At 38.5% G+C, this 27,685-nt stretch overlaps 1 protein-coding gene across 1 annotated transcript in view; it reads right to left on the reverse strand.

Moving 5' to 3' along the window:
• The window catches only part of Khc-73 (Kinesin heavy chain 73), an 86,808-nt gene that overhangs the window by 43,708 nt on the left and 15,415 nt on the right, over positions 1 to 27,685 (reverse strand). Inside the window, 12 exon segments of the mRNA XM_068365450.1 lie at positions 1,385 to 1,462; positions 15,890 to 16,032; positions 18,013 to 18,103; positions 18,588 to 18,793; positions 19,764 to 19,955; positions 20,538 to 20,745; positions 21,170 to 21,316; positions 22,522 to 22,726; positions 23,233 to 23,405; positions 24,464 to 24,622; positions 25,214 to 25,342; positions 27,012 to 27,248. Of these exon segments, the coding sequence (XP_068221551.1) occupies positions 1,385 to 1,462; positions 15,890 to 16,032; positions 18,013 to 18,103; positions 18,588 to 18,793; positions 19,764 to 19,955; positions 20,538 to 20,745; positions 21,170 to 21,316; positions 22,522 to 22,726; positions 23,233 to 23,405; positions 24,464 to 24,622; positions 25,214 to 25,342; positions 27,012 to 27,248 (1,968 nt within the window).

Consider the following 27,685-nt stretch of genomic DNA (forward strand, 5'->3'; position numbering starts at 1 on the left):
TCTAGAAAAATTATTTGTAAAATGGCTTTGAAATTCTTCCAAGTTCCACTGTACTGTATGCAAGTTAAATTTCACTGCCGACAAAAGCCAAAGGCCTACTTGCAATTACTAAAAAAGTATTATTTATTGTTTATGTTTATAATTTCAAGTCACGGTTCACTTTTGTTCTAGATGTTGATAATTGAATTGTTCACTGAAGTGTATTTTGATTTTTCTAAAGTTGTATTTGCATATTGCATATTTTTAGATAATGTATCTGCATTAATTTTTTTCCTGTTTTATAAAATACTTATGAAAACAATTTCTATACAACTGAGAAATAATACTTTTAACAGCATCAAATGCATGAACATATTTAGAATAAGAATCAAGACAAGAGACGGCTTACGATGACAGATCTTTCCCGCGGACATGGCTAATAAGGCAACACGGCATAATCCAAACAGAGACTTTCACTTGTTTTTTTTTATAGTACTGTAAACAGTTTGTACATTGGAACACTCAAAATGCTTTTGTAACTAATTAAAAGAAGTCAGTAACCTTCTCTAAGATTATTCTCAGTAAAGTCCCAGCATCTAGTGGTTAGCAGATCCTGCGACCCAATGATAGAATGACAGTAAACTTGGTGAGTTGACATTTTAAGAGGCCAATCTTTTGTGCTGCTAAGAAAACTCGCCATGATTCTCTGTCTACTACTTTTTACATTATTTGTCTTGCTTTCGGGCCAAGAGACACAGGGATATGTTACAAGAGTTTAGACAGAATATAACGTACATATTAAAAATTTACATTTGGCATCTCTTTGTCATAACACACTTAAAATTTGAAAACTCACGTATGTATGTACGCAATGAGTTCGCAAATGTGTATTGATTTGTCTCTTTATGTCGTATTTTACACAGCTTATATATACATGATTTAAAATGTATAGAGGTATAAAGATATCCAAACACACACACTTTCATACTAAGGAATGTAATTAGTCAGATGTGTTCCACAACTCCTACGGAATACAGTATGCAATAGTAAGACACAAAATAAGGATGAAAGGGACTCAAATTCTGAAAGAAACTGTGGTAATTTGGGGTGCAATAAAAAGTTGATGCTTGCAAGACTCCCTGCAGGGAAAATACCATACAGTACAATATTTACAGAACTAAATCTATGTGCAGATATCATAAGAACTCTGTAGACTGGCTATGCTGCATAATCAATGAAAAAAAAAACATTTCAAGAAAAAAAAAACACTGAGAGGCTCTGAGCAACTGTAAATAAATATTGACAATATGTGCAGCAAAATAATGGAATTTCAAATTGTGCCAAGTCAGGGGCTGGCAAAATGTAGCATTTGTAAATAATGTATAAAGGAATTAGGACATCATACTCCCTCTTCCTGCTGTCCTCGGAGTGTCGTTCCAGGCTTAGGTAAGCCTGTCTCTCTCTGAATATCACAACCAACTTCCTGAAAATTTGCCAATTTCTTCACTCCAACACACTGGAGGGCAGAAAAAGGTACATCCAAATTGTATCCCAAAACTAATGCTATATTATATAAATAATCTATTAACCCTTTTACCCCCAGGCTATTTGGAAATTTCCAACCCTTAACCTCCAGGGGGTTATTTTTTTCCCAGCACATTTTGCAGTATATCTTTTATAAATTGCTCTAACAGCCTTAATTTTTGTCATAGAGAGGTCAGGTTGGTCTCATTCTCTTGGAAAATGCCTGAATTTTCTCAAAAAATTATCAAAAAAATGAAAAAAAAAATTTTATAGCATTTTTTTGCAAGGACGTACCGGTACGTCCATGGGGGTAAAGGGATGGCTTTTGTGAAACGTACCAGTACGTCCTTTGAGGGTAAAAGGGTTAAATAAAAACGGAAAAAAAAAGTCATGCTCGCATAAGTACCGAAGTTCCTGCATTTACATTCTGAGCAATCAAAATTTCCTTGATAACAGTAAGGAACAGATCCAGCTACTCAAGGTGCCAACCCCTGCTAGAGATCCAATTGATGTTGAGCCATGTTGAGCAGAGCTTATTTTATCTATTTTTATAATCTACAGTGCCAAGCATCTACTGTACAAATGTACATAGTAGGATAGCTTTTATAGAAATAGATATCTTCCCAATTGTTTTAGGATGAGAAAAGTTTTAACTTGCCATTAGCAAATATAAAATAAAGCCATATATCACTATTAAAAATTAAAAAAATATAATGATTTTCTATATGCTTCAGCTAATCTTACACTAAAGATAAAATATCTCAGAATATGCTGAAGACTACTTTATACAAACTATTTTGCAGCTAAATAATCAAAATATCGATACTTATAATCTACCTTAAAAATCTGGGATGTTAATGAAATAGGACAAAAATTTTAAAAACTGCTCAACGAAACTTTGAGCAGAACAACAAGCCAATCTATTATTTCCATCATGCGAGTTAGTAAAAGGGAAATTTCAAAAATTACATAACTATATACAGTTATTTCTATCTTTTAGATCTGTAGATTTCATATTTCTTTCTGTAAAATCAATGACACAGGATTCTGAAAATAATCACAGTTGTATAGATGCCAGCATAAAAATTTGAAAAGGGTAGGATAGGATTTTTTTTATAAGGAAACCATCATCTGAAATCTAATGATACTGACATAAGTTTTTCTTATAGTAACAAACTAGATTGTTAACACCATAAAGACAAAAATAAGCTAGAAGAAATGTCACTTAAATTCTAAAAGAGTTATCGATAAGAAATACAAACGAGTATCTTCAATGAAGTGTTTTTGATGACGAACAAATCTATTTGTGGGGAGGTCCTGTGTAGTCAAGGACTTTTCTGTAAGAGGCTAAAACAGGGAATCCAATACAACATAATTACCAAAGAAATACTGTCTTTCCTTCTCTAGGGACAGTGTATCAACGAGCAAAGCACGGACTCAGTGTGTATATAGGAAACCCTTGTGTTCAGTTGTTACTGAACTCAGCACAGCCATTCCAATGCTGAAATGGTATGATTATCGAAGATGCGTCATCACCCAGAAACACCAATACAGCTGGAAACAATGCTACCTGCACACCAACTTTCTCCAAGCCGCCATCTTTCATTAAGCCCTTTCTCGAGGGTCTCCTAATGCACGCTGAGTCTGCGCTTTTGCACGTTGATACACTGGCCCTCGAACAGGGGAGATAATATTTCTTTGGTAATTATGGTGCACTGGGTTCCTTATTCTAACATTTTACATGAAAACCCTTGAAAACTGCACAGCACATTAAGCCTAAAAAATAAAAAATTTAAAAAAGTTTTTTGCTTAGTTTTTCAAATCATGCCAATATTCATATAATGTTCATCACTCTCCCCTTTCATTGCTTGAAAGACGTAACTGTGCCTTATCTACCTAATGGGATTTAGTCATAATGGGATTTAGTCAATCTAAAACAGAAGTGAATATCCTTAGATATATATAGTGAGGAGGAAGAGAGATATGATTTACATCTTCCTTTTGATTAAAGGATATTTTTCACAATTGTTATAATCTTCCCTTCCATTCTGAGGAGATAATTTACACTCCTATAACATAGTTTGCTGCAAGGAAAACTAAGGAAACATAAGCAAAATAGCAAGTACATGTACTTGAAAGTGAAAATAAAACCAAGAAAAAATGTAAAACAGCTTCAAGGCAATTCTAAAGGTGAAAAATCTAGAAAACAACAGGAAAAATAAAGAGAAAAACAACCTCAAACTAATAACTAAAATCGCATCTTGATATAAGAGGAAGAAACAAAACAGTGTTATGAACTGGATACTGTAAATCGAGGTAAAACATACTAACGATTTTATCAATGAAAGAATAACCCTGTCTCCTTAGAACGAATTCTAAAACAGTGCTAACAGTCATTACCCAGCAATTTTTACCAATCAAAGCACAAGAATGTCCTTCAAAATTCTAATTTCACCCTCCATAAGGAAAATTAGGAATATATAGACACTACCTCTCCCAATATATTACCATAATCAAGTAGTCTAACTAATCAAAAAATACTGGACTCTCATACTCTCGTAGGGCAAGCCTTTCTTACCACACTACAGAAAATTTGACGTACAGCTTAATGAATAATAAATCGCTGTGGTTATGAGAAACATCATAATAAACATTTAACGTAAACTCTTCTCATTACAGGGACCTTTCATGAACTATGCTTACGAAAAACTATAGAAAACTCAAAACAAAAGTAAACAGAAAAATAAAAGGGAACCCTAACACTAAAAAGAAAACAGTAGGCTAGGTGTTTTGGGGGAATTGGCTAGCATACAGAAAACAACATAAACCTTCCTCTAATATGAAGTACAGTACACTAAAAATAACAAGACGTATCATACAACTCCTTCCAGGTTTATCTAACACTTTTCTTGCTCCTCTTATATTTAGGACATTAACAATCCAGTTTGTTGACATACTATCCTAAACTAAGGAACAATGTCAAAATTATAAAATTTATTTTCTTTCATCATATTTACTGTGCTCTAATAATTCATATAAGTTTGTAAAATTATTAAAAAATGGAACTATCCTTGTAATATCTATTACTGTACTTCAACATGACTTGCCTCTATATCTTCCTCAAATACACTATTTCAACATCTCAAAAAACCAAAGGAATCCTTTATTTAATTTCTACAAACAAAGAAAAAACTGATAACTCTAACTTTCCATGAAACTAATACTCTATCACATAACAGTTACCACAATTATTTAGACGCCAAATCAATAAATATACCTTAAAAATAGGTTATTGAAATTATTAAAAAAATGCAAACGCTAGCTTTATCCAAAGTTGAAAAATACTAATCATGGTGTGAAGATACAAAATTCTCTCCAAAAGGTACTTTGGATTAAGAAAAAAATTAAGAAATGCATTTAACCCTTCCATTTGCAAATGGTTTGACAAATAACTAACTTTTACTTAAAAAAGAGAACCATCCATTAATCATGCTGAATAAATCCCCACAAAAATGCTTCATTCAAGTCTCCCTTGCTTTTACAAAATTAATAATCTAGCAACATTTAATCATCGAGTCCCTTTCTTCCATAAATCAAAACGAAACATCCTAAAACAAATACACATCATCACCATAATGTTTTAATGTCAGCTTTTCCCTTTATGGGATTAGAACTGAAATGAGTTCTTGCTGCCTTTTTCCATTTTGTGCAATTCCAGCATAGTCTCGCATGAGGTAAACTGTAGAACAAAACATTATTTTGGGTTTTGTTACATAAATATTTCAATGTACCTAGTTATACACTCCCTGTACTGTATTTGACAGGATATGAGAAACTAAAACAGCGTACATAACAAAATGCTCAGATGAGTAACCAACAATGATCATCAATTTAAAAATTATCCCATTAAAAGATGACAAACTCCCAAATTGTTTTAAAATTTTTAAACGACGAATTGGAGAATATCATATGCATTCTAAAATATAACGTGCTATAAAGAGCAATTGATAGAGAGAAAAATTGATCATAAAAGTAGCAGATATGCACCGTAATTACCAGGGAATACTGTAGACTAATATCGAGGCCAAGAAAACTGAAGATACAGCATAAATAAAGACCAGACCAGGTGGGGTATCGAACAGAAAGTGTGCAAAACAGAAGTGAGCAAAGGGAGCTTGTTTCACATGTAACCACATGAAAAGAAAATCGCATATTTAAAAGGTTAAAGGTGACTGGTTTCAGTTCCGGTTCCATCAGAATAGATGCTCACCAGAACGTCAGCCGGGCAAGCCCAACCCCCCACTGTGGTGCCCTACCACAGCAGTAGCCTCCCCAGTAAACAGCTTTAACTCACGGTCCTGGGCGGGGATCGATCTCTTGCCATGCGAAATGCTAGGCAAACACGTTACCACTGTACTAGCCAGGAGGCTATTTAAATTGTAAAGATCATGATCTGAAGTGTAGGAAGGCCTATGGAATAATCTAGCTTATAAAAACCATTAGCTTTGAAGTCACACCATTTAGTGAGTGTAAATTTCCCAATTAAAGAAACTCACTAAAAAATTATAATAGATGAGGAAGAAAGGATATCTGCCACTACATCAGCAGAGAAAGATTTGCAATTGAATGTAGGAATCAATTTTCAGTCTTAGATACTTTTATGAGACGAAGAGCAGACAATTAATGAAGAATGGTGTGATATTAAGAACATATATCAGTCAGTTGGTGGTGAAGTTTTGGGACATAAAGTTACAAGGAGAAAACCATGGATATCAAATGATAATTGGGATAATATAAAAAAGACAGAGACAGAAATTGATGGTAGAAAGTTTTGAAAATTACAAGGTAGAGCATGCTAAGTATTCCAGTATTGATAGTAAAGTCAAAAGAAATGTCAGGAATGACTGGAGAGAATATTCAGACAGTAAAGCAGATGAGACTGACAAAGCTATGAATTCAGGGAGTGGCTATGGTGTAAGAATTACCCACAAAATCATTAATGAAAACTCTACTGGGGCAAAGAAGAAGCATACCCCTATTGAAAAAAAGAAAAAAAGATGGATCTTTTATAACAACAGAAGATGAAGAAAGGCAACGTTGGATGGAACACTTTAGTGAGGTCATGAATAGAAGATATGAAGGGAATAATTTGATTGATATACCTGAGGCTGAGGAAGACATTGATGGGCTCATGAAAGAAATCAGTATGTTTGAAGTCGAAGCTTTCATTGAAAAACTAGATATGAAAACCCCCTGGATACGATAGAATAACTGCCAAGATGATATTGGCCGAAAATGAAGTGACTCTCATAATACTTACAAGATCATTTTGTAGAATGTGGCAAGAAAAGGAAATGATGAATGGGAGCTAGGAGTGTTGGTGAAAATGGCAAAAAAAGGAGATCTGACTGATTGCAATATCACAAATTTTAAGTAATTTGTATTTTTCCTAACAATACTTACCGAAGAAACACTTTATAGGAGATTACTGGTAACTCCTCTCCGACGACCAGATTTTTACGTAGTTTCCCCCTACTTCCATGTTCTATACTGTCCTGAATAACGGGAAATAACATGACCTGGGGGCATTGCCCAGGCAGGTCGCCCGTCTTTGAGAAGCTCTCCCCAGTATGTTTTATGTAATGAACAAAACCACGAGGTCAGCGGGGCACTGCGGGGACGGTTGGGGGGGCCCTAAACCTAAAGTGTTTCTTCGGTAAGTATTGTTAGGAAAAATACAAATTACTTAAAATTTGTGATTTGTTCCGACACAGAGACTTACCTTGAAACACTTTATAGGAGACTTACACCTTAGGAGGGGGGAGTGCCCTTTAGCCCTGACCCCGATGGACAGTAGGGAAAACTACGTAAAAGACTCATTAAGTGTGATATAACACTTACCCTTCTGCAATATCTTCGTTGTGCTTGATATGGCGAATTTTCGTCTTGTGTAATGAGCGATATTTCTTGATGACGACTGACGGTACGAGAAAGTTAGAAAAGGGGGGAAAATAGAACTCGGCTCCTTGTGTCTAGATGACCGGCCCGATAGAAAACCCGTCTAGAGACTTCCTCGTACAGTCCTTGAGATAATGTGCGGTGAAGGTCGACTGGTTGGACCAAGTTCCCGCTCGAAGAACTTGCGCTACTGACATGTTCTTTTCGAACGTTAGAGAGGTGCTAATGCCCCGAACATCGTGAGCTCTGGGTTTCCCCGGTGTAGGAAGACCTTGTTTTAAGTAGGCTTGCGTGATCACTTTCCTGAGCCAGAACGAAACCGTATTTTTGGATATGTTTTTCTTTATTTTTCCCCATGAGACGAAGAGATTCTTGATAGACGGGCGGAGGTTTGCCGTTCTCTTAAGGTATTTCCTAATAGTCCTGACCGGACATAATTTTAGGTCCTCCGGTTTTCCTTTATTCGGGATTGCCGGAATCGAAAAACTCTCAAACCTCGGATCCCACACCGAGGGGTTCTGAGTCTTGGCGACGAAGGATGTGACAAACTTAAAGGTTACTTCCTTCCATCCCCTAGTGTGTTCCACCTCGAATGACAGTCCGCGTAGCTCGCCCACCCTCTTAGCCGAGGCTAATGCTAGCAAGAAGACCGCTTTGAGCGTGAGATTCTTGTCATCGATGTCCTTTAAGGGCTCGAATGGTGGTTTCCGTAACATATCTAGGACTCGCGCTAAGTCCCAACTCGGGATTCTAGGGGCGGAAGGGGGGCATGATTGTTCGAACGCTCTGATATGCATGGAGATATGCCTGGAGGAGCCGAGATCTATGCCCTTGAGAAGAAAGACTTGACCCAGGGCCGCCCGAACTCCCTTGATCGCTGGAACTGACATGTCTAACTTGTCCCTGAGATAAACCATGAAGTCGGCTATCACGGGCACTGACGCTTCCAAGGGCTCTAACTTCTTGTCCCTGCACCACTTCACGAATACCGCCCACTTAGACTGGTAGACGGCTGTGGATGATTTCCTCAGGTATAGCGACATCCTCCTGGCTGTCTTGCCGGAGTACCCTTGCTTCTTCAGGAGCCGCTGGATAATCTCCAGGCGTGAAGACGAAGGGCTTGCGGGTTTCTGTGAAACCGCTGAAAGTGAGGTTGTTTTAATAGGTCTGACCTGCCGGGTAGAGGCCAAGGAGGTAGGACGGTGAGGTTCCTTAGGTCCGCGAACCATTCTCTCTCCGGCCATCAAGGCGCTACCAAAGTCATCCTTAGGTTGGTTGCTGCCCTTACTCTGTTGAGGACCTGCCTTATCAGGGAGAAGGGGGGGAAGGCGTACACGTCCAGTCCGTCCCACTTGTGCTGAAAGGCGTCTTCCATTGCCGCCTTCGGATCTGGGACGGGAGAACAAAATACGGGGAGTTGCGCGTTCAACCTTGTTGCAAACAGATCCATTACCGGAGATCCCTACATCTGTATAATGTAGCTTGCCACTTGTGGGTGTAGGGACCATTCTGCTGCTACCACTTGCCCCACTCTGCTGAGGCCGTCTGCTAGGACGTTGTTCTTCCCTGGGATGAACCTTGCCGTCAGGATGACGTCCTTCTGTTCCGCCCATTTTAGGATTTGAAGGGCTAGTTCGCACAACTCTTTTGATCTCAGTCCCCCCTCCTTCTTCACGTAAGCCACCACCGTTGCATTGTCTGACATTAGGGCCACCGAACGCCCTCTCATGTCCTCCTCGAAGTGGTTGCAGGCTTCTTGGACCGCTCTCATTTCCAGGATATTTATGTGTAGGGATTTCTCCCCCTCTGACCACGCCCCCTTTGCTGTCTTTTCCCGGAGATGGGCTCCCCACCCGTCCTTCGATGCGTCCGTGAAGAGACGAACCTCCGGAGGTTGGGAGGACAGTGGCATCCCCCTTAGGGTGTTCGACCGATCCTGCCACCATTCCAAGGCCTTCCTGGACTCCTGAAGGAGAGGGACCACAATGTCCGGGGAACTTTTCTGGTTCCAATGTTCTTTCAGGTTCCATTGAACCCTTAAGTTCTGTCTCCCGTGAGGTACCAGCTTCTCTAGGGACACCAGGTGCCCTACCAACCTTTGCCAATCCTACGCTCTTCTGGGGCGACCCAGAAGGAAGGGCCGGAGCACTCGATCCAGGTCGTCCAGCCTTTCCGTGGTTGGGAATGCCTTGACCTGTAACGAATCCAGGACCATTCCAAGGTACGTCCTCCTGTTGGATGGGGTTAGCTGTGATTTCTCCAAGTTGACCACGATGCCCAGGGTCTTGCACAATTGAAGAAGATCTTCGCCCTGTTGTTTCAAGTCTTCCTTTGAGGATGAAAGGAGTAACCAGTCGTCCAGGTACCTGATGAGTCGAATGCCCCGTTCGTGGGCCCATATGGGGACCGTCGTAAAGACCCTCGTGAATACCTGGGGGGCTGTTGAAAGACCGAAGCATAGGGCCTTGAATTGTAACACCTGGGTACCCCACTTGACCCGGAGAAACTTCCTGCTCGACGGATGAATGGGCACTTGGAAGTAGACGTCCTTGAGGTCTATAGAAATCAAAAGGTCGCCCTCTCTCAAGGACGCCATGACCGTTCTTGGAGTGTCATTTTGAAGGTCACTTTCCTGAGAAACCTGTTGAGGGCTGACAGGTCTATTACAGGTCTCCACCCTCCTGTCGCTTTTTCCACTAGGAACAGGCGGCTGTAGAACCCCGGACCCGGGAATGTCACTGTTTCTAAAGCTCCCTTCTGCAGCAACGTCTTGACTTCTTCGTCCAACGCTGCCCTCTTCGCCAGGTCCTTGGGCACCAACCAGTCTGCCTGCGTTGCTGGAACTAGGGGGGGGTGTCTCTTCCATGAAGGGGATCCTGTAGCCCTCCTTTAGTACTGTAACTGTCCACGGATCTGCTCCGTGGAGCTTCCATGCTTGCCAAGTGAGTCTGAGGCATCCCCCTACCTGAGGCTTGGGCAGGAAAGGGGGGCCTCCCATCTTATCTCCTACGGGAAGAACGGCCTGTTCTCCCCCTCCTGGAGGAGTAGAAAGAAGACCTATACGTTGGGGGGTTAGAAGATGAACCTCTTCGGGGGGGAACCACAGAGGAAGACCACTGTCCTGACGAGGGTTCCCTCCTTCCTTGAGTTGGTGTGGTACGCGCGGCCATGGGTGCTTCTGTCACTGGCCTCCTGGAGATTGGGCGGCGTGCCGCCTGTGGCTTCAGGGTAGGTAGCTCCCTCTTTTTGGCCAACTTCTCCACGACCTCTTCCGCCTTCTTCGTCGGAATAAGCTGCTCCCCCCAGACGGAGCAGGTCTTCAAGGCTTTAGCTTCCCTGTCAGGAATCTTAATGGGAAGGTTCTTGACTAGGACGTCTCTTCTCCTTAGAATCCAGTTTGCGGAGAGAGCCAAAGACTGAAAGGTCAGGAATTTAAGGGCGCGGCTACCTGACCCCAGCAACTCATTCAGAGCCTCCCGTTTTGCAGGTTCCATGGAGTCTGTAGGAATCTGGGTGCCTACTAGGGTGGTGGCCCACCAATCCAGCCAGGAGGCCACATTAACTAAGTCCTTGGACATCTCCTCCATCATTGCCGACTCGGAAGGGGAGAAGAAGGTAGATGCTGCCGATGCCCTCCCGTCGGAGATGCCCTGGCACAGGATGTCTATGGTTTCCTCGGTCTTGCACGCACCGGTCGGCCTATTTTCTAAAGAGTAGTATTTCGTCTGCGACTTCAAACCCTGTAGGAGCTTTGCTGAGCTGTGACCCCTGCAGGAGTCGCTATTGCGGGATATGACCTTATCAATGTGAGTCTTTCCAATCCCCACGTTACTGGCCTCGGGAAGAGAGAGAGAGGACTTTTTCTGGGCGGGGACCGCTATGAACTTGTTCAGGCCTGAAGTCCAGGGTTCTTCCTCTTGAGTGGCGGGTTCTATAAGGTTGTTATAACCCCTAATTAAGGCAAGGACTCTCCTGTACGCTGGGACTTCCCGTCCCGAGATCCTGTGGGAGACCGCAAGGGGAGTTCCTCCACACAGACTGATCCCCATTCTCCTGGAGGACCTGGACGACGGGACGGGCTCCTCCGTGAAACAGATCGACGGGGGTGCCAGTCCCTGTCTATCATCTCGATGGGGAGACCCGTCTAGGCTGCCCATCCTAGGCGACGGATCCCTCCACTGAGCGGATGGAGTGGCTCTAGGAAGGGACTTAGGCCTACAAGACGAGGTCCTCCGCCCACCGGCTGACTCTCTGGCGGGGTTCTTGGCTTGTATGGAGGGGAACGGGGACTTCCCGTCCCGAGATCTTGTGGGAGCCCGCAAGGGGAGTTCCTCCACACAGACTGATCCCCATTCTCCTCGAGAACCGGGACGGCTCCTCCGTGAAACAGATCGACGGGGGTGCCCGTCCCTGTCTATCATCCCGATGGGGAGACCCGTCTAGGCTGCCCATCCTAGAAGACGGCTCCCTCCACTGAGCGGATGGGTTGGCTCTAGGAAGGGACTTAGGCCTACAAGACGGGGTCCTCCGCCCATCAGCTGACTCTCTGGCGGGGCTCTTGGCTTGTATGGAGGGGAACGGGGACTTCCCGTCCCGAGATCCTGTGGGAGACCGCAAGGGGAGTTCCTCCACACAGACTGATCTCTCTTCCTCCTGTGTCGTCTCCGACGTTCCTCGCTTGAAGGGCCCGAAGGATCGAGCCCCGATGCGGATCCAGGGTGAAGGACTAGCATAGGCCCTCCTCCATGTCCAGTGGGGACCTCAACGGCGTCCTTGGTACATCTCACGCCAGCGGATCCCTCCGCAGCTGAAGCGCCTGAGGCCTCTACCCATGAATCTGGTGATAAGAAAAAAGGAACATTATTAGGCCACATGGGGTCCTCCGCCGAGACGCCGTCCCTACGAGAGAGACGTGTCCCTCGGACCCCCACACACTCACCTGTAGGCGCCTGATCTGCCCTAAACAAAGAAGGTTCCCCCCACAACATCTCACCCTTGGGAAGGAGGCACCAACTTCTTACACTTCAAGGACTTACCTCGTCCCCTACTCTGGGTAGGGGAGAAGAATGCACTCAACCTGCCCCCTCTCCTGCCGACGTCGCAGGGGAAGACATGCTAGTTTCCCTAGGAGACCTCTTCGAGTCCGTCTTCATCGTGCCGCATTCTGACGGCGAACTGGCTTTGACAAGAAAGCCCAACACGAATACCCGGCTCTAGGCCCAGGACAACGGCGATCGTACTCCAAAGCACACACAGAGATCGCTAAACCCAAGCATAAAGCAAGGCAAAGCACTAAAACGCCAATAAAAGCACAAAGGAACGATCCTAAAAGAACACAGATAAGGCACTAATCACTCGTGAAGGAATCGAGACCATGTAGTAACTACATAGTAACGTGCACAAAGGGGGTCGCACAGAGAATAAGGAGCGGTGTGTGTGAACACAACGCGACCAGAAAACATACTGGGGAGAGCTTCTCAAAGACGGGCGACCTGCCTGGGCAATGCCCCCAGGTCATGTTATTTCCCGTTATTCAGGACAGTATAGAACATGGAAGTAGGGGGAAACTACGTAAAAATCTGGTCGTCGGAGAGGAGTTACCAGTAATCTCCTATAAAGTGTTTCTTCGGTAAGTATTGAGGCATCACACTTACGTCAGTTGTCATGAAAATATGTAGTATGCTCATACCAAAGAGACTACAGTAGAGAGAAAGATGAAAAGATCAGAGATGAACAAGAAGGATTTAGAAAAGGTAGAAATTGTAGATACCAGATCTTCATTTTAAGACATGTGGTACAGCAATGTGTGGAATATAGAAATCCACTTTTGATGGCATTTGTGAACTAGGAAAAATCCTTTGATAGTGTGCACCGGAGTTCCTCTTAAATATGTAAATTTGATTAAGTCTGTTCATGAGCATAGAAAATGTAAAATTAATGTTAGTAGAGTCCTATTAAATGAATTTCCTGTGAAAAGTGCAGCACTCCAAGGGAATGCGTTGTCACCGATGTTGTTTATCCTCCTCGTACATTTTGTAATGCATAGAACAGTTGGGGATGGTGGAGAAGGATTGGAATGGATTGGTAACAGGAAAATTGCTGACCTAGAGTATGCTGATGATGCTGCCCTTATTAGCAGAACTCCACAGGACTTGCAAAGCTTGCTTACCAGAATGCATGAAATATCACATGAGGTTGGACTCGAGATAAATAGAAGAAAGACAGAGATGATAAGAACGGAATATGCAATACACAATGAAATATAATCGGAAAGAGAAAGGATTAATGAGATGGAATCATTTAAATATTTAGGAACTATGATCTCTAATAAAAGATCTTTAGAATTTGAATTTGATGAAAAATTGAAAAAAGAAAATCAGGCAATGGCTAGGTTGAGTAAAATTTGGAAATATAATAGCCTGTAATTGCACATAAAAATCAGGCTATATATCAGTTTAGTGAGATCAGTGTTACTGTATGGAAATGAGTCGTGGTAGGACAATGAAACATATCCAACAGATTTTGTAGATTTGAGATCAAAGCCCTCAGAAGAATATTGGGAGTTAAATGGCAGGACAGGATTAGAAATGAAACTATAAGAGAGATTACTCGAGTGCCATATTTGGATGAGTTCATGGTGAGGGGTAGATGGAGATGGTTTGGGCATGCTCTTTGCACTTCCCAAGAGAGATTAGTACACCAAACTTTTAACTTGGCTCCACAAGGCACTAAAGAAGTTGGAAGACCCAGGCCGACATGGCTGAGGAGTATGAACCATAGAGTAAGAAATGATGAATTGAAAAGTATTGATTTAAAAACTCAGGATAGAGATGACTGGCAAAATCTAACCGAGGCCCTTCACGTCAATAGGTATAGGAGGAGACGATGATGAGGATATGAGTGGTAACCACTAAATGGCACAACAAAATATCTGATAGATGAAATGACCAACGAAAATCAACATATAGATAGAGCCTAGACACTCGAATGACAAAATCTTGAGAATGAATTGAATTGAATATAGGATTTAGGCATTAAGCCAAGCACTGGGGCATCAAACAAAATCTTGAGAAGCTTCCCTAGGGCTATTGCTTTCCATTAAGTCTTCTCAGCAATGGTTTAGAAACATCTGTGAAAGAACGCAGGAAAAGTTCTTCTACTATACATTACTCTACAAAATATACTTCTTTGCAAATACTACAAAAGATTTTGTTGGGGAGAAATATTGTTCCAATATCAGTGGTACGGTCATTAATCTTTAATAATCGATGTAATTTAGAACGTAGTGCAAATGAAAAATTACAAACTTTGACAAATTTCTTTATGATTTTTTAAGTGAAATACTGTTTAGTGTCTCTAAATGCTAATGCTAAATAAACCTTGTTATATTGCAAAATGATGACTCAAAACTAAAGAATGCATTAGAAAGTCTAATTAAAGGTAACTGTAAATATATACAAATTTCCTGCTTTAATTGAATGATGATAAAACACAAAGTTCTTTGCTAGTACAAAAAGATATAAAAACATATGACCCACATATTTATCTGCACAAACTATCACTATCTTTCTTTCAGTACTCATCACCATTTAGTAGGCCTCACAAAAGGTAAATGAGGTTTACAACAAGTACAAATTGGTAGCTTTTCAAGGTTATGCTTGGCATTGTAATTTGAAAGATAACGTTTCATACGCATAAAGCTCAAATTCTTTTTTATCTTCACATGTAAGACAGGCTGCATTTATGCAGTTTTACAACTTTCATATGTGAAATTCTTGGCATCTGTTGTTAGCTGAATCATACAGTACTTAACAGCAAAGATTTGAAGTCCCAATACTGTATATGGACATGTTGTACGTAGGACATACTGTATGTAAGATCACACTCAAATGTTGAAAAGCCATAAAATAAAAGTCTAGGTTTGAATTAATCCAATATGATACATACATACACAAAATAAATATATTCAAATTGTTTTAATATACCCTGTGAAAACTTTGAAAACGACAGACTAACTTCTGTTTTTTATAAGATTAAAGGTTGACTTTACCTGAAAATCTGCGGACTCACTAAAATTCACTTAGCTTAAACGCAAAGATAAGACATTAAAAGAGATAAAGACAGCACACTGACATGAATACCAAACTCTGTGATCCTAAGTCTATTCAAGCCTAAAGTAGAAATAGCATTACCTAATCACTCCCTAGACCCAAAAAAGAAGAAAAATATGATGTTTGCATTGACCAAACATTTCTTGAGTAACCACTAAAAATTTTCATTTCAATTTTGTGTGAACGAGTGTTATCATAAGCCAACTTAGCATGATCCTTTCAAGGACATGAATGATGCCAAAAAGACTGTATAGAACTGTGGCAGTATAAAAGTACAGGAAGAAAATGACAAAATTTTTCAGTTCTTCATTACTCACATGAGAAAAGTTGGGGACGGAAGCAGTTTTCCTCATGAGAGGTCGACCAGCTGACTGAAGTAATTCTTTGACAGCAACGTTCTGACGCAATCTATCCAACATCAGAATAGATTCCACAGATGTTACTCCTTTTGTATATTTTTCTGAAAAGGCAAAATTCAGCGTCACATTTGGTGAACACGAAACTCTTATTTGACCTAGCCTGAACACCTTTCTTGGCTTCAAGTTAGTATTGCACTTTACATAAATACTAATTTTGATAATTTTTTTACATTAACTACCCATTACTGATGAAAGTAGTCAAGCTTTTGTATAGTACTTGCTCCTTTATAGATATATTACAATAATTTTAACCCTTTTACCCCCAAAAGGACGTACTGGTACGTTTCACAAAAGCCATCCCTTTACCCCCATGGACGTACCGGTACGTCCTTGCAAAAAAATGCTATAAAATTTTTTTTTTCCTATTTTTGATAATTTTTTGAGAAAATTCAGGCATTTTCCAAGAGAATGAGACTAACCTGGCCTCTCTATGACAAAAATTAAGGCTGTTAGAGCAATTTAAAAAAAAATATACTGCAAAATGTGCTGGGAAAAAAATAACCCCCTGGGGGTTAAGGGTTGGAAATTTCCAAATAGCCTGGAGGTAAAAGGGTTATCACCATCAGACCAGCTATGAATCAAGATAATAGGTAAAATATACTTTATATACATATATATTTCATGAACCTCAAATCAATCAAAACATGAGCAATAGTCAATACCTGACTTGGACATGTTTATCAATTGAAAACATCAATACTTTTTGAACAAACTACATTCTATTGGAACTTCAACTGCCAAAATGGTTAACCCTATTACCCCCAGGCTATTTGGAAATTTCCAACCCTTAACCCCCAGGGGGTTATTTTTTTCCCAGCACATTTTGCAGTATATATTTTTTAAATTGCTCTAAAAGCCTTAATTTTTGTCATAGAGAGGTCAGGTTGGTCTCATTCTCTTGGAAAATGCCGGAATTTTCTCAATAAATTATCAAAAATATGAAAAAAAAAAATTTTATAGCATTTTTTTGCAAGGACGTACCGGTACGTCCATGGGGGTAAAGGGATGGCTTTTGTGAAACGTACCAATACGTCCTTTGGGGGTGAAATGGTTAACATATCCAAACGGACTGCAAGTGTTTTTGTTTGTGTCCCAAAATAAAAACTAAATCCTCATATCCTCTCACAAACCAAGACAAAAATTTTCTTTCTTTTTGTTTGTGCCCCCAAATAAAAACTAAATCCTCATATTCTCTCACAAACCAAAGAAAGACTAAAATTTTCTTTCTTTTTGTTTGTGCCCCCAAATAAAAACTAAATCCTCATATCCTCTCACAAATCAAAGAAAGACAAAAATTTTCTTTCTTTTTGTTTGTGCCCCCAAATAAAAACTAAATCCTCATATTCTCTCACAAACCAAAGAAAGACTAAAATTTTCTTTCTTTTTGTTTGTGCCCCCAAATAAAAACTAAATCCTCATATTCTCTCACAAACCAAAGAAAGACTAAAATTTTCTTTGTTTTTGTTTGTGCCCCCAAATAAAAACTAAATCCTCATATTCTCTCACAAACCAAAGAAAGACTAAAATTTTCTTTGTTTTTGTTTGTGCCCCCAAATAAAAACTAAATCCTCATATTCTCTCACAAACCAAAGAAAGACTAAAATTTTCTTTGTTTTTGTTTGTGCCCCCAAATAAAAACTAAATCCTCATATTCTCTCACAAACCAAAGAAAGACTAAAATTTTCTTTGTTTTTGTTTGTGCCCCCAAATAAAAACTAAATCCTCATATTCTCTCACAAACCAAAGAAAGACTAAAATTTTCTTTCTTTTTGTTTGTGCCCCCAAATAAAAACTAAATCCTCATATTCTCTCACAAATCAAAGAAAGACTAAAATTTTCTTTGTTTTTGTTTGTGTCCCCAAATAAAAACTAAATCCTCATATTCTCTCACAAACCAAAGAAAGATTAAAATTTTCTAGAGTAACAATCAATGTAAATCTTATCTTCAATTACAAGGCAGCTTTCATGTTCAAAAAAGGTTTAATTTTCAAAAGAAAATCACTGACGGACTCTTCACTTACCAATGTAGGTTTCACCATCCTCTGCATGAGAATCATCAGCATTAGCTGCCATTTGAGCAAGTGATTCTCGCTCTTCCAACTCCTCACTTGCCTGCATGTGATTAATGCGTGATTAAAAACTAAATTGGAGACAACACTTCAAGGACAGAACTGTTATTAAATACATAATACCAGGAATTGATAAATCAAGAATGATTAGTACTTATGTAACTTTGAAAATACAATATCTGAAAAAAAAAATGATTTCTCAAGGTCTACATAATTATGGCATTGTGCTGCTTAATAAAAAATTTAAGTATTCAGCAACCAAAATATCTCAGGTGTTATGTCACAAATATAATGGAAATATTTCTGGGTCGACCTGTGACGCCCGGTGAAAAGAGTCCTTTACACTTTTCTGATATAAATACTTCCAACAGAAGGATTTATATCAGTAAAGTTTAAAGAAGGACCCTTTTCACCGGGCGTCACAGGTCGACCCAGAAATAGATTTTTCCTTTGTCAAAATCCCTTTATTAAAATTACAAGAATTTACAGTTTCAAAAAGCTATATATAACAGTCAAAACATACTAACCTTAGGAATATTCGAGACAACTTCATACATGATACCAGTTTCATACCAAGTATTTATCGTCCCAATAAATGACTTGACAAATTTGCTGGTTAACGACTGTTTCTTATATATATTAACTGCTAGACGTTTCCTTAAAACTAAATCCATGGGTGCTGGATGGGACAGTCTCACAACTGCTTTAACTATTAAATAAACTCTCTCATCACCTGAAATATATCACACATAAAAGGAATTAAAGGTATGAGTTGGTTAAAACTTACCAAGTCTTTAATATTTCAAATGTTATGATTAAATCATATAAGATTTATCTTTCAAGCCTTTAAGGTGAATATTCAAATTAAAAGGGGAAAGGAAGAGTCACCGAAAGTACTCAATAATTTGTGTAAAAAACATTTGGATGATAAAAATGTTCCTTTGCAGACACAAATACTTTGAAACTAAATCTGTGCTTATATAGCATTTACCTGGAATAAAAAAAAAAATCTGCTTTTAGAATGAATTGACAACTGAATTGATGGCATATATTTACCTACTACTAGACCTCGAAAAAACTTCAATTCGATCAAACTAAAAATGTACCTGTGATAGTTAGTCATTTTAGTGAGATCAGTGTTACTGTTACTGTATGGATATGAGTCGTGGTATGATGATGAAACAATATCCAACAGATTTTGTAAATTTGAGAGCAAAGCCCTCAGAAGAATATTGGGAGTTAAATGGCAGGACAGGATTAGAAATGAAACTATAAGAGATGTTACTCAAGTGCCATATGTGGATGAGATCAAGGTGAGGGATAGATGGAGATGGCTTGGGGATGGTCTTCGCACTCCCCAAGAGAGATTAGTTCACCAAACTTTCAACTGGATTCCACAAGGCACTAGAAGAGTTGTAAGACCCAGGCCTACATGGCTGAGGACTATGAATCGTGAAGTAGGAGATGATGAATAGAGAAGTATTGATTCAAAAGCTCAAGATAAAGATGACAGGCAAAATCTAATTTAGGCCCTTTGCATCAATAGGCATAGGAGGAGATGATGATGATGGTTAGTCATGCTAAAATGTTCTATGTTAAGTGTTGCAGTTAATGAAATTACCCACGCAATCTAGATTAAGAGATTATAAAATCAAGAGTACTTTTCTATTACTTATAACAAAAATAAGGCCAACACCACATACTTGGTGTAAGTCTGTTGAGGTACATGTTGTCATGGATGGAAGAATCCCAGGACGCTACAGCGCACACATCCTTTTCGTAGCATTTAACGATGGGTAACTGGAAAAACTTATTGCAATTTTCCTTGGGGATTATGGCATTGTTTCCTGCTACAGTCAATGTGTCACCAAAGCCTTGAGTTGAGAAATCATCAGCTGAAAAGTAAAAGGAGACTTATTCTGTGTTCTCAATTTCATGGTTATAAAAGAAAACATAACCTTCTGCAGAGTTGCATTTTCCTATACCCAAGATATGATAATACTGTAATAAATTATCTATGAAAATGGGCCAACAAATGGCAGGATGTTACAAAGCATAATACTAGCCATAAATCTTAATTTAATGCAAGTAGAAATGTCTTTAATATCAACTTTTCTTAATTGTTTAGACTTATGCTCTTATAACACAAAATTTCTTTCATACAAGCTTACTAATCACACATATAATACATTTGAAATGCCATTCCCATAAAATTTTGTATTCCACTAATAGCTGTGCATATTCTTAATAAAAGGGAGGGAAGGCTGAAGTCAGATAAATATTGTTCCAAAGCAATAAATAAAAGATAATTTTTGACACTAAATTTGAATCAGAAAAAATTATCAAACGTTCTTGTGGAAACATAAATGGGGAGTTGCCATGAATAGGAAATAAAATATCACCTGAATGTCCTTTTATTAGTCATAAATAATACACAATACTATAATCAACACTCATAATAAAAAACCATGCCCTACCATTGAGATCTAAAAACAGTACAGGAACATGTGCTTCCATCCCTGGAGGAGGGTCCCAGTCTGCTGGAGCTCCGGGTATGTTAGACCCCGCGGCAGGAACGAGAACAGCATTTCTCTCCTCCGTCAGGCTTACCCACTGGTCGACAAGAGACTGTTCCCTCTCCATGTCACGTTCACTCTTATCTCCTTTGTTTATTATTTTCTGGATCTGGAAATGACAAGGAAATTGTTGTACTGAATATAGAAATGTGTATGTCTTTCATATGCAAATACAGTAAAGTATATGTATACAATCTTATTAACCCTTTTACCCCCAGGCTATTTGGAAATTTCCAACCCTTAACCCCCAGGGGGTTATTTTTTTCCCAGCACATTTTGCAGTATATTTTTTTCAAATTGCTCTAACAGCCTTAATTTTTGTCATAGAGAGGTCAGGTTGGTCTCATTCTTTAGGAAAATGCCTGAATTTTCTCAAAAAATTATCAAAAATATGAAAAAAAAAATTTTATAGCATTTTTTTGCAAGGACCTACCGGTACATCCATGGGGGTAAAGGGATGGCTTTTGTGAAACGTACCAGTACGTCCTTTGGGGATAAAAAGGTTATCAAATATTATAAGAAAATATACTTACTTGCTGATCAAGGTACATTCTTCTTCGCTTCAATGCTTCACTCCATCTTTCCCGTAGGATGTTCAAATCTTCCTCTGTGTATGAATCTAATTGCCGTTGGCACTTGAGTCTCCCACAAACTGAGCCTATGCTAATGTTTGTAATAGCCTGAAAAAATGGGAAGCACAGTAATTAATTTCTTCAAATATCAATGGATGCCTAGATAAAATTGATAACATTAATAACAAAACTTAAGATTGAAGAAAATATACATACATACATATACAAAGGCACTTCCCCCAATTTTGGGTGGTAACCGACATCAACAAATGAAACAAAAACAAAAAATGGGGACCTCTACTCTCTACGTTCCTCCCAGCCTAAAATATAAATCATGTAAAACTACAAGTTTTAAAGATAATTTATATTTTTTTTCTAGCTATTCACACCCGAGTCATTTATATGGGTTTACTTGTAAGTCACTTAGTTACAACCAGAATTAAGCAGTGGGATTCTAGTAACATAGTATAGTTACCATCTGCCCCACCAATGCTGGAGAGCCAGTGACACAACTCCACTTTATCTCATGGTCGAGACTTGCGGGCTGGATGAGGTGGAACATTGAATTGCATGAGTCAGGTTTGTATAGCTAGGAAAAATAAAAATGATCTTTAAAATTTGTAGTTTGTTCTTACGCGAATATAAACCCTCGACATTTATATGGGGAGTCTTCCTTAGGTAGGAGGAAGTCCCCTTTAGCAGGCAGGTGCAGAAGGTGAACGATCACATTTGGGCTTCTTCTTACACCTTGCATTATATCTTTCCAACTAGGAAGGAGGCCATTCCTTGCAAAAATCACAGGTAGAAAAAGAGGTACAGCGCTTACTTCGACAACTTGGGCAAACAGGATGGTAATCGACCTCGACCCAGTTTATGAAGGTGCCACACGAATTCCCATCAAGATCAGGACAGTTTCTCTTACAACCTTTACCAGCACTCATAATCACTTTCACACAAAGCAAAAGAAGAAAAGGCATATAGCAAAGCACAAGCATAAGCATAAAGCACAGCTGGTGTGGTTGTAATCACGTCTGCCTGCTACATCGACCAGGAGATAAGTGGAGCTGTGTCGCTAACTCTACAGCTAACCATATAAATGACAAGGGTTTGTATTCGCATAGGAACAAAAGGTTATCCAAAGCACGGTAAATAAAATTTATAATCGTTCATAAATAACATCAATATGCTTGATAAAAGTTTACTTATCTTAGCGATAAAAACCATCTACGTAATTTCCTTTCTCTGGTCAGTCACTATTTCTTCCCATCTTACACTACTAACATCAAGTATACAAACTACATTATCATACTAACCTCGCATATGAGTGGAAGGGTACCGGAGTTAGAAACTGGCTTGACCCTGCATACTATTCGCCTTTGCTGACCCTGGCGTAATTGGAAAACACCGCCTGTCAAGACATCCTTCTGAGGAGAAACTTCTACCGAAAGGTAGTCGCCACATTCTCCTAATTCCTGTATTTCCACCCACATTTCTATTTTACGAGTCAGTTCACTCCATCTGTTAGGAAAGTCATTTTAATACATACATACATATACATATACCCCCCAATTTTGGGGGGTAGCCGACATCAACAAAAGAAACAAAAAAAAGGGGAGTCATTTTAATGCCACAGAAGAAAAAAAGAACAACAAACTAAAAAAGCAGGCATCTTGAATCATATTTCAGAGCCTGTTTACAACTGGTACAAAATAAGATCAGGAATTGAAATACTGCTTAAATAAATTAATTACTAAACTTTATTAATAATTTCCATGAAGAAACAAAACATAAAATGGATATAAACTTCAATTTAATAAAAATAAAACCCAAAATATTGATAAAAATCCAGAATATGAGAAAGACATTGAGCAATATCCAAAAAAACCTATGAAAATCAGGAACACTTAAGATACTACTGTACTTTCATCATATACATGTCACCATTCCTTGCAAGAATCACAAGTAGCAAAAGAGATACGGCACTTACTCTGACAACTTGGACAAACGGGATGGTTATATATTACCTGTCTACAAGTGATCTTGCTTTAGCCAACTGCTGGTCAACTTCCCATCCTGGCCGAGAAACACCAAAGCCAGCCGATCTGTGACCCCAGACTTCAATGGAAAGAGCACCATCTGCACAGTGTTCTAACAGATCTTCTGTTACTGGCACAACATAGTCTTTTGAATGTTCAAACTGTAAAGACAGAAAATGGAACACTGAAACGAGAAATTGTCTAAAGTGTTTTGCTTCAAAACCTTAGCAATAAAGATACTGGACGCTAAATAATGTACGGGGATATAATACACAATTTAATAAAAAAAAAAATAACAAAAAGGCATAGCTTGCATGTTGATCATCCTAACCCTTAATTACAGTCCATTTCTTTTATCGAGGGAGATTTGCACCGACTCGCAGCGGTGCCCTTTTAGCTCGGAAAAGTTTCCTGATCGCTGATTGGTTAGCATTATCTCATCCAACCAATCAGCGATCAGGAAACTTTTCCGAGCTAAAAGGGCACCGCTGCGAGTCGGTGCAAATCTGCATCGCTAAAAGAAATTGACTACTGTATAGACTTCTTTACCAATAGGATTTCCTGAATTATTCAACAACCGTGAGACAGTGACCACCAGTTATATGAAAAGTTTAAATGTGTTTGCAATAATACTCTACATTTTAATTTGCAACCTTTAAACTACTTGTAATCATAACCATTACATATGGTATCAGATGTTTCAACTCTAGAGCCAGTACAATAATAAAGAAATAAACATTAGTACAGAAATACATGGTGATTAATGTGATAACAATTTCTATTTATGGCATACCAGGAAGTTAACCATTGTTCTTTCATCTAAATTATCCTATGAATAAATATACTGTACTGGACAGTTAAATCTAAACAACACTTAAAAGACTGAGTAATATATGAACATTCTCATGTCCAATGAAACAAACACTATAATTCAAATCATTGTTTTACTCTTATGCTTTGATAGAAGTTAACATTATTGGGATATATGTTTCAGAACCATTAGCCGAGTCCTTTAGCAATTCTCGGAAATCCTCTTTACATGCATATCATAAAAAAAGAAAAAATGTGTTATCAAAATAGTTAATTCACCAAAATTCAATTTTGTTTCTTATTATTTTATTAACTAAAGTACACAAAAATGTATCCCAGCATTGAGTAAAAAGTAGAAAAAAATAAAAAACTTTGGAACCCAAAAATTTAATCAGAGGGAAATGTTTACCTTAAAAGTCATGGAGTCTTTTGATGTTGGAGCTGCAGGAAACTCATTGTTAACAACAGGAGCCACAACTTCACTGTCAGTATGACCCCAGAATTGGTACTGACAAAAGACGAAGTGGGACAATGATGGAGGCAATCCTGCTGCTTGTTTGATGCAAACCTGCAAATTGATAATACACGTATTTCAGATTAACAAACCGGAATCTTAAAAAAAAAAAAAAAAGATCTTAAAATTTGTTATTTCTATTTTACAATAAACACATGAAACATTTTAATCAATTTCAAATGATTTTGGAAGAAATCGACCCAAAAATATTAGGATATAATGAAGTCCGGCACACACAGCATGGCCACTTGCTCTTCATAAATTGGGTGAATGTAACTATTAAATTTTCTCTTCACCTCTATCATTCTGTTATGAATTAAATAACGACTCTTATAAATGTCAATGTTCAACCATGTTAGGTCGCATCACATAACACTACAAAGAAAGAACTTTTTTTAACATTTTCTGCCTAGAACAGTGGTAATGTGTTTGCCTAGCATTCGCGTGGCCGCAGATCGATCCCCGCCCGGGACCGTGAGTTAAAGCTGTTTACTGGGGAGGCCATTGCTGTGGTAGGGGGCACCACAGTGGGGGATTGGGCTTGCCCGGCTGACGTTCTGGTGAGCATCTACTCTGAAGGAACTGGAACTGAAACCAGACAATTTTAAAATAAAAAAGTAAGAATGTATAATGCTAAATACTTACTCTAACAGTCACGGTGCTACTTTGTACTTCCTCGTCTTCACGGCTGTGACCCGAATCGCCAGACGACTCGGATAGGGTATCTGCAAATCTTTCTTGTGGGAACTGACCAGCAATTCGACTCACTTCAACCTATGTAGAATATATATTCATTTTGATGTTGAAAAGAAATTCTTTATGATTATGTTGATAACACTTACCATCAAAACTACTGTACTGTAGTAGGTAAAAAAAAAATTAAATGTTTACTGTAATGAAGTACAGTATTAGTACAGTATACTGTACAGTACCTGTACTATATATATAAATGTAAACACTTAAAAATCTACATGTAATTCATTTTAATGTTAAAAGGAAATCCTTTAAGACAGGTTTGGAAAAAAATACCTGATTTTTTTTTTCTAAAAAAAAATCAATTAATTCTATTAAAATCAATATGTTTGATTTATATAAATTCTTTTATTTGAATTTTACTTTTAACCCTTTTACCCCCAGGCTATTTGGAAATTTCCAAACCTCAACCCCCAGGGGGTTATTTTTTCCCCAGCACATTTTGCAGTATATTTTTTTTAAATTGCTCTAACAGCCTTAATTTTTGTCAGAGAGAGGTCAGGTTGGTCTCATTCTCTTGGAAAATGCCTGAATTTTCTCAAAAAATTATCAAAAATATGAAAATAAAAAATTTATAGCATTTTTTTGCAAGGATACTGTATACCGGTACGTCCATGGGGGTAAAGGGATGGCTTTTGTGAAATGTACCAGTACGTCCTTTGCGGGTAAAAGGGTTAAAAAAAACACTCATTTCCTGCTATTGATCATTTGTTTCAGTGTTGTTAGTGTTTTTCTGGTATGAAACTTGAAAACTGTTAAATGAAACCATGGTCTAATATACATTACTCAAGATGAGTTTTTCTCTTAAAAACCAAAATTCAGACTAATGATTTAATCTAAGTGGACAAGTTATTGTAACTTGTACATAAATACATAAAACCAAGCAAAACTGCAATCAAGGAAAAATAAAAATATACAGCAATTTTATTTTAACATACAGTACATGGTAAGAATCAAAACTAAAAACATAATAAGGACTACATGAGTGTACTGTACTAGCAACAAATATTTTTAATTCCTATTAATGCTGTTAAAGAATCAAAACCTTCATAATTTGTATAATTGCAACAACAACTTCAATTCATAAGAACATCAAGTTAACAAGGATTTTGTTCATTTGTTGCAATATTTATAAACAGTAATTAGTTTTGAAAGTTCTCTCCTTCCCAAGGTATTTTACGACTGTAAATCTCATTCCGATATAAATCATGATTTTTTTATTCTGACTTAAATCAAACCAACCCTGCTTTATGATAATGTTGGTAACACTTAACCCTTTTACCCCCAGGCTATTTGGAAATTTCCAACCCTTAACCCCCAGGGGGTTATTTTTTCCCAGCACATTTTGCAGTATATTTTTTTTAAATTGCTCTAATAGCTTTAATTTTTGTCATAGAGAGGTCAGGTTGGTCTCAATCTCTTGGAAAATGCCTGAATTTTCTCAAAAAATTATAAAAAATATGAAAAAAAAAATTTTTGTAGCATTTTTTGGCAAGGACGTACCAGCACGTCCATGGGGGTAAAGGGATGTGTTTTGAGAAACGTACCAGTACGTCCTTTAGGGGTAAAAGGGTTAACCATTATCAAAATTACTGTAGCTGTACTATGATAAGCAAAATATAAAATTAGTTTACTATAATGGAGTATGTATGTAATCACAAAAGTAAAAATCATAAACTTGAAAATTTACCTGTAACCTTCCGGCCACTTCTCCTTGTTGCGATATAATAGGAACGTGATAATTTAGCCGGACGTCATGAAATAGACAATCCAGAAAAATGTTTGCTACTCCAATTAGGTTGTGATTTTCCTGACTTTCATAGAAGGGGTCGGCTTCTGGTCTCGTTGCTAGGGGATTGTCATGTCGCTCATCGTACATCTCTCGCATGACAATTAATTTGTGTTCCAGTTTCTCCATTGACCAAACCTGGAAATACAATTTTCTTATTCAAGGATTCAAAATTCTTCTTCAATCAAGGAGTTAAACTACCGCAATATAATTGTTCAGTAGCTCCTATCCACTTGGTATGGGTAGAAGAGACTCTTTAGCTATTGTAAGCAGCTCTACTAGGATACTCTTAAATAAAACCATTTTTTTTTTTTTTTTTTGGTCTTGAATAGAGCTATAGCTTCTGTACCGTGGTTTTCCACTGTCTTGGGTTAGAGTTTTTTGTTTGAGGGTACACTCAGGCACACTATTCTATGTTTCCCTATTCTTTTTCCTCACTAGGTTATTTTCCCTGTTGGAGCCCTTAGGCTTCTAGCATCCGGCTTTTGAACTAGGGTTGTAGCTAAGCTAGTAATAATAATATTAATAATGATATAGATGTTGGAGTTTTTATTTATGACTGGATTACAATACAG

The sequence above is a fragment of the Palaemon carinicauda genome, chromosome 42, assembly GCF_036898095.1.
Source record: "Palaemon carinicauda isolate YSFRI2023 chromosome 42, ASM3689809v2, whole genome shotgun sequence".
NCBI classification, from domain to species: Eukaryota; Metazoa; Arthropoda; class Malacostraca; order Decapoda; family Palaemonidae; genus Palaemon; species Palaemon carinicauda.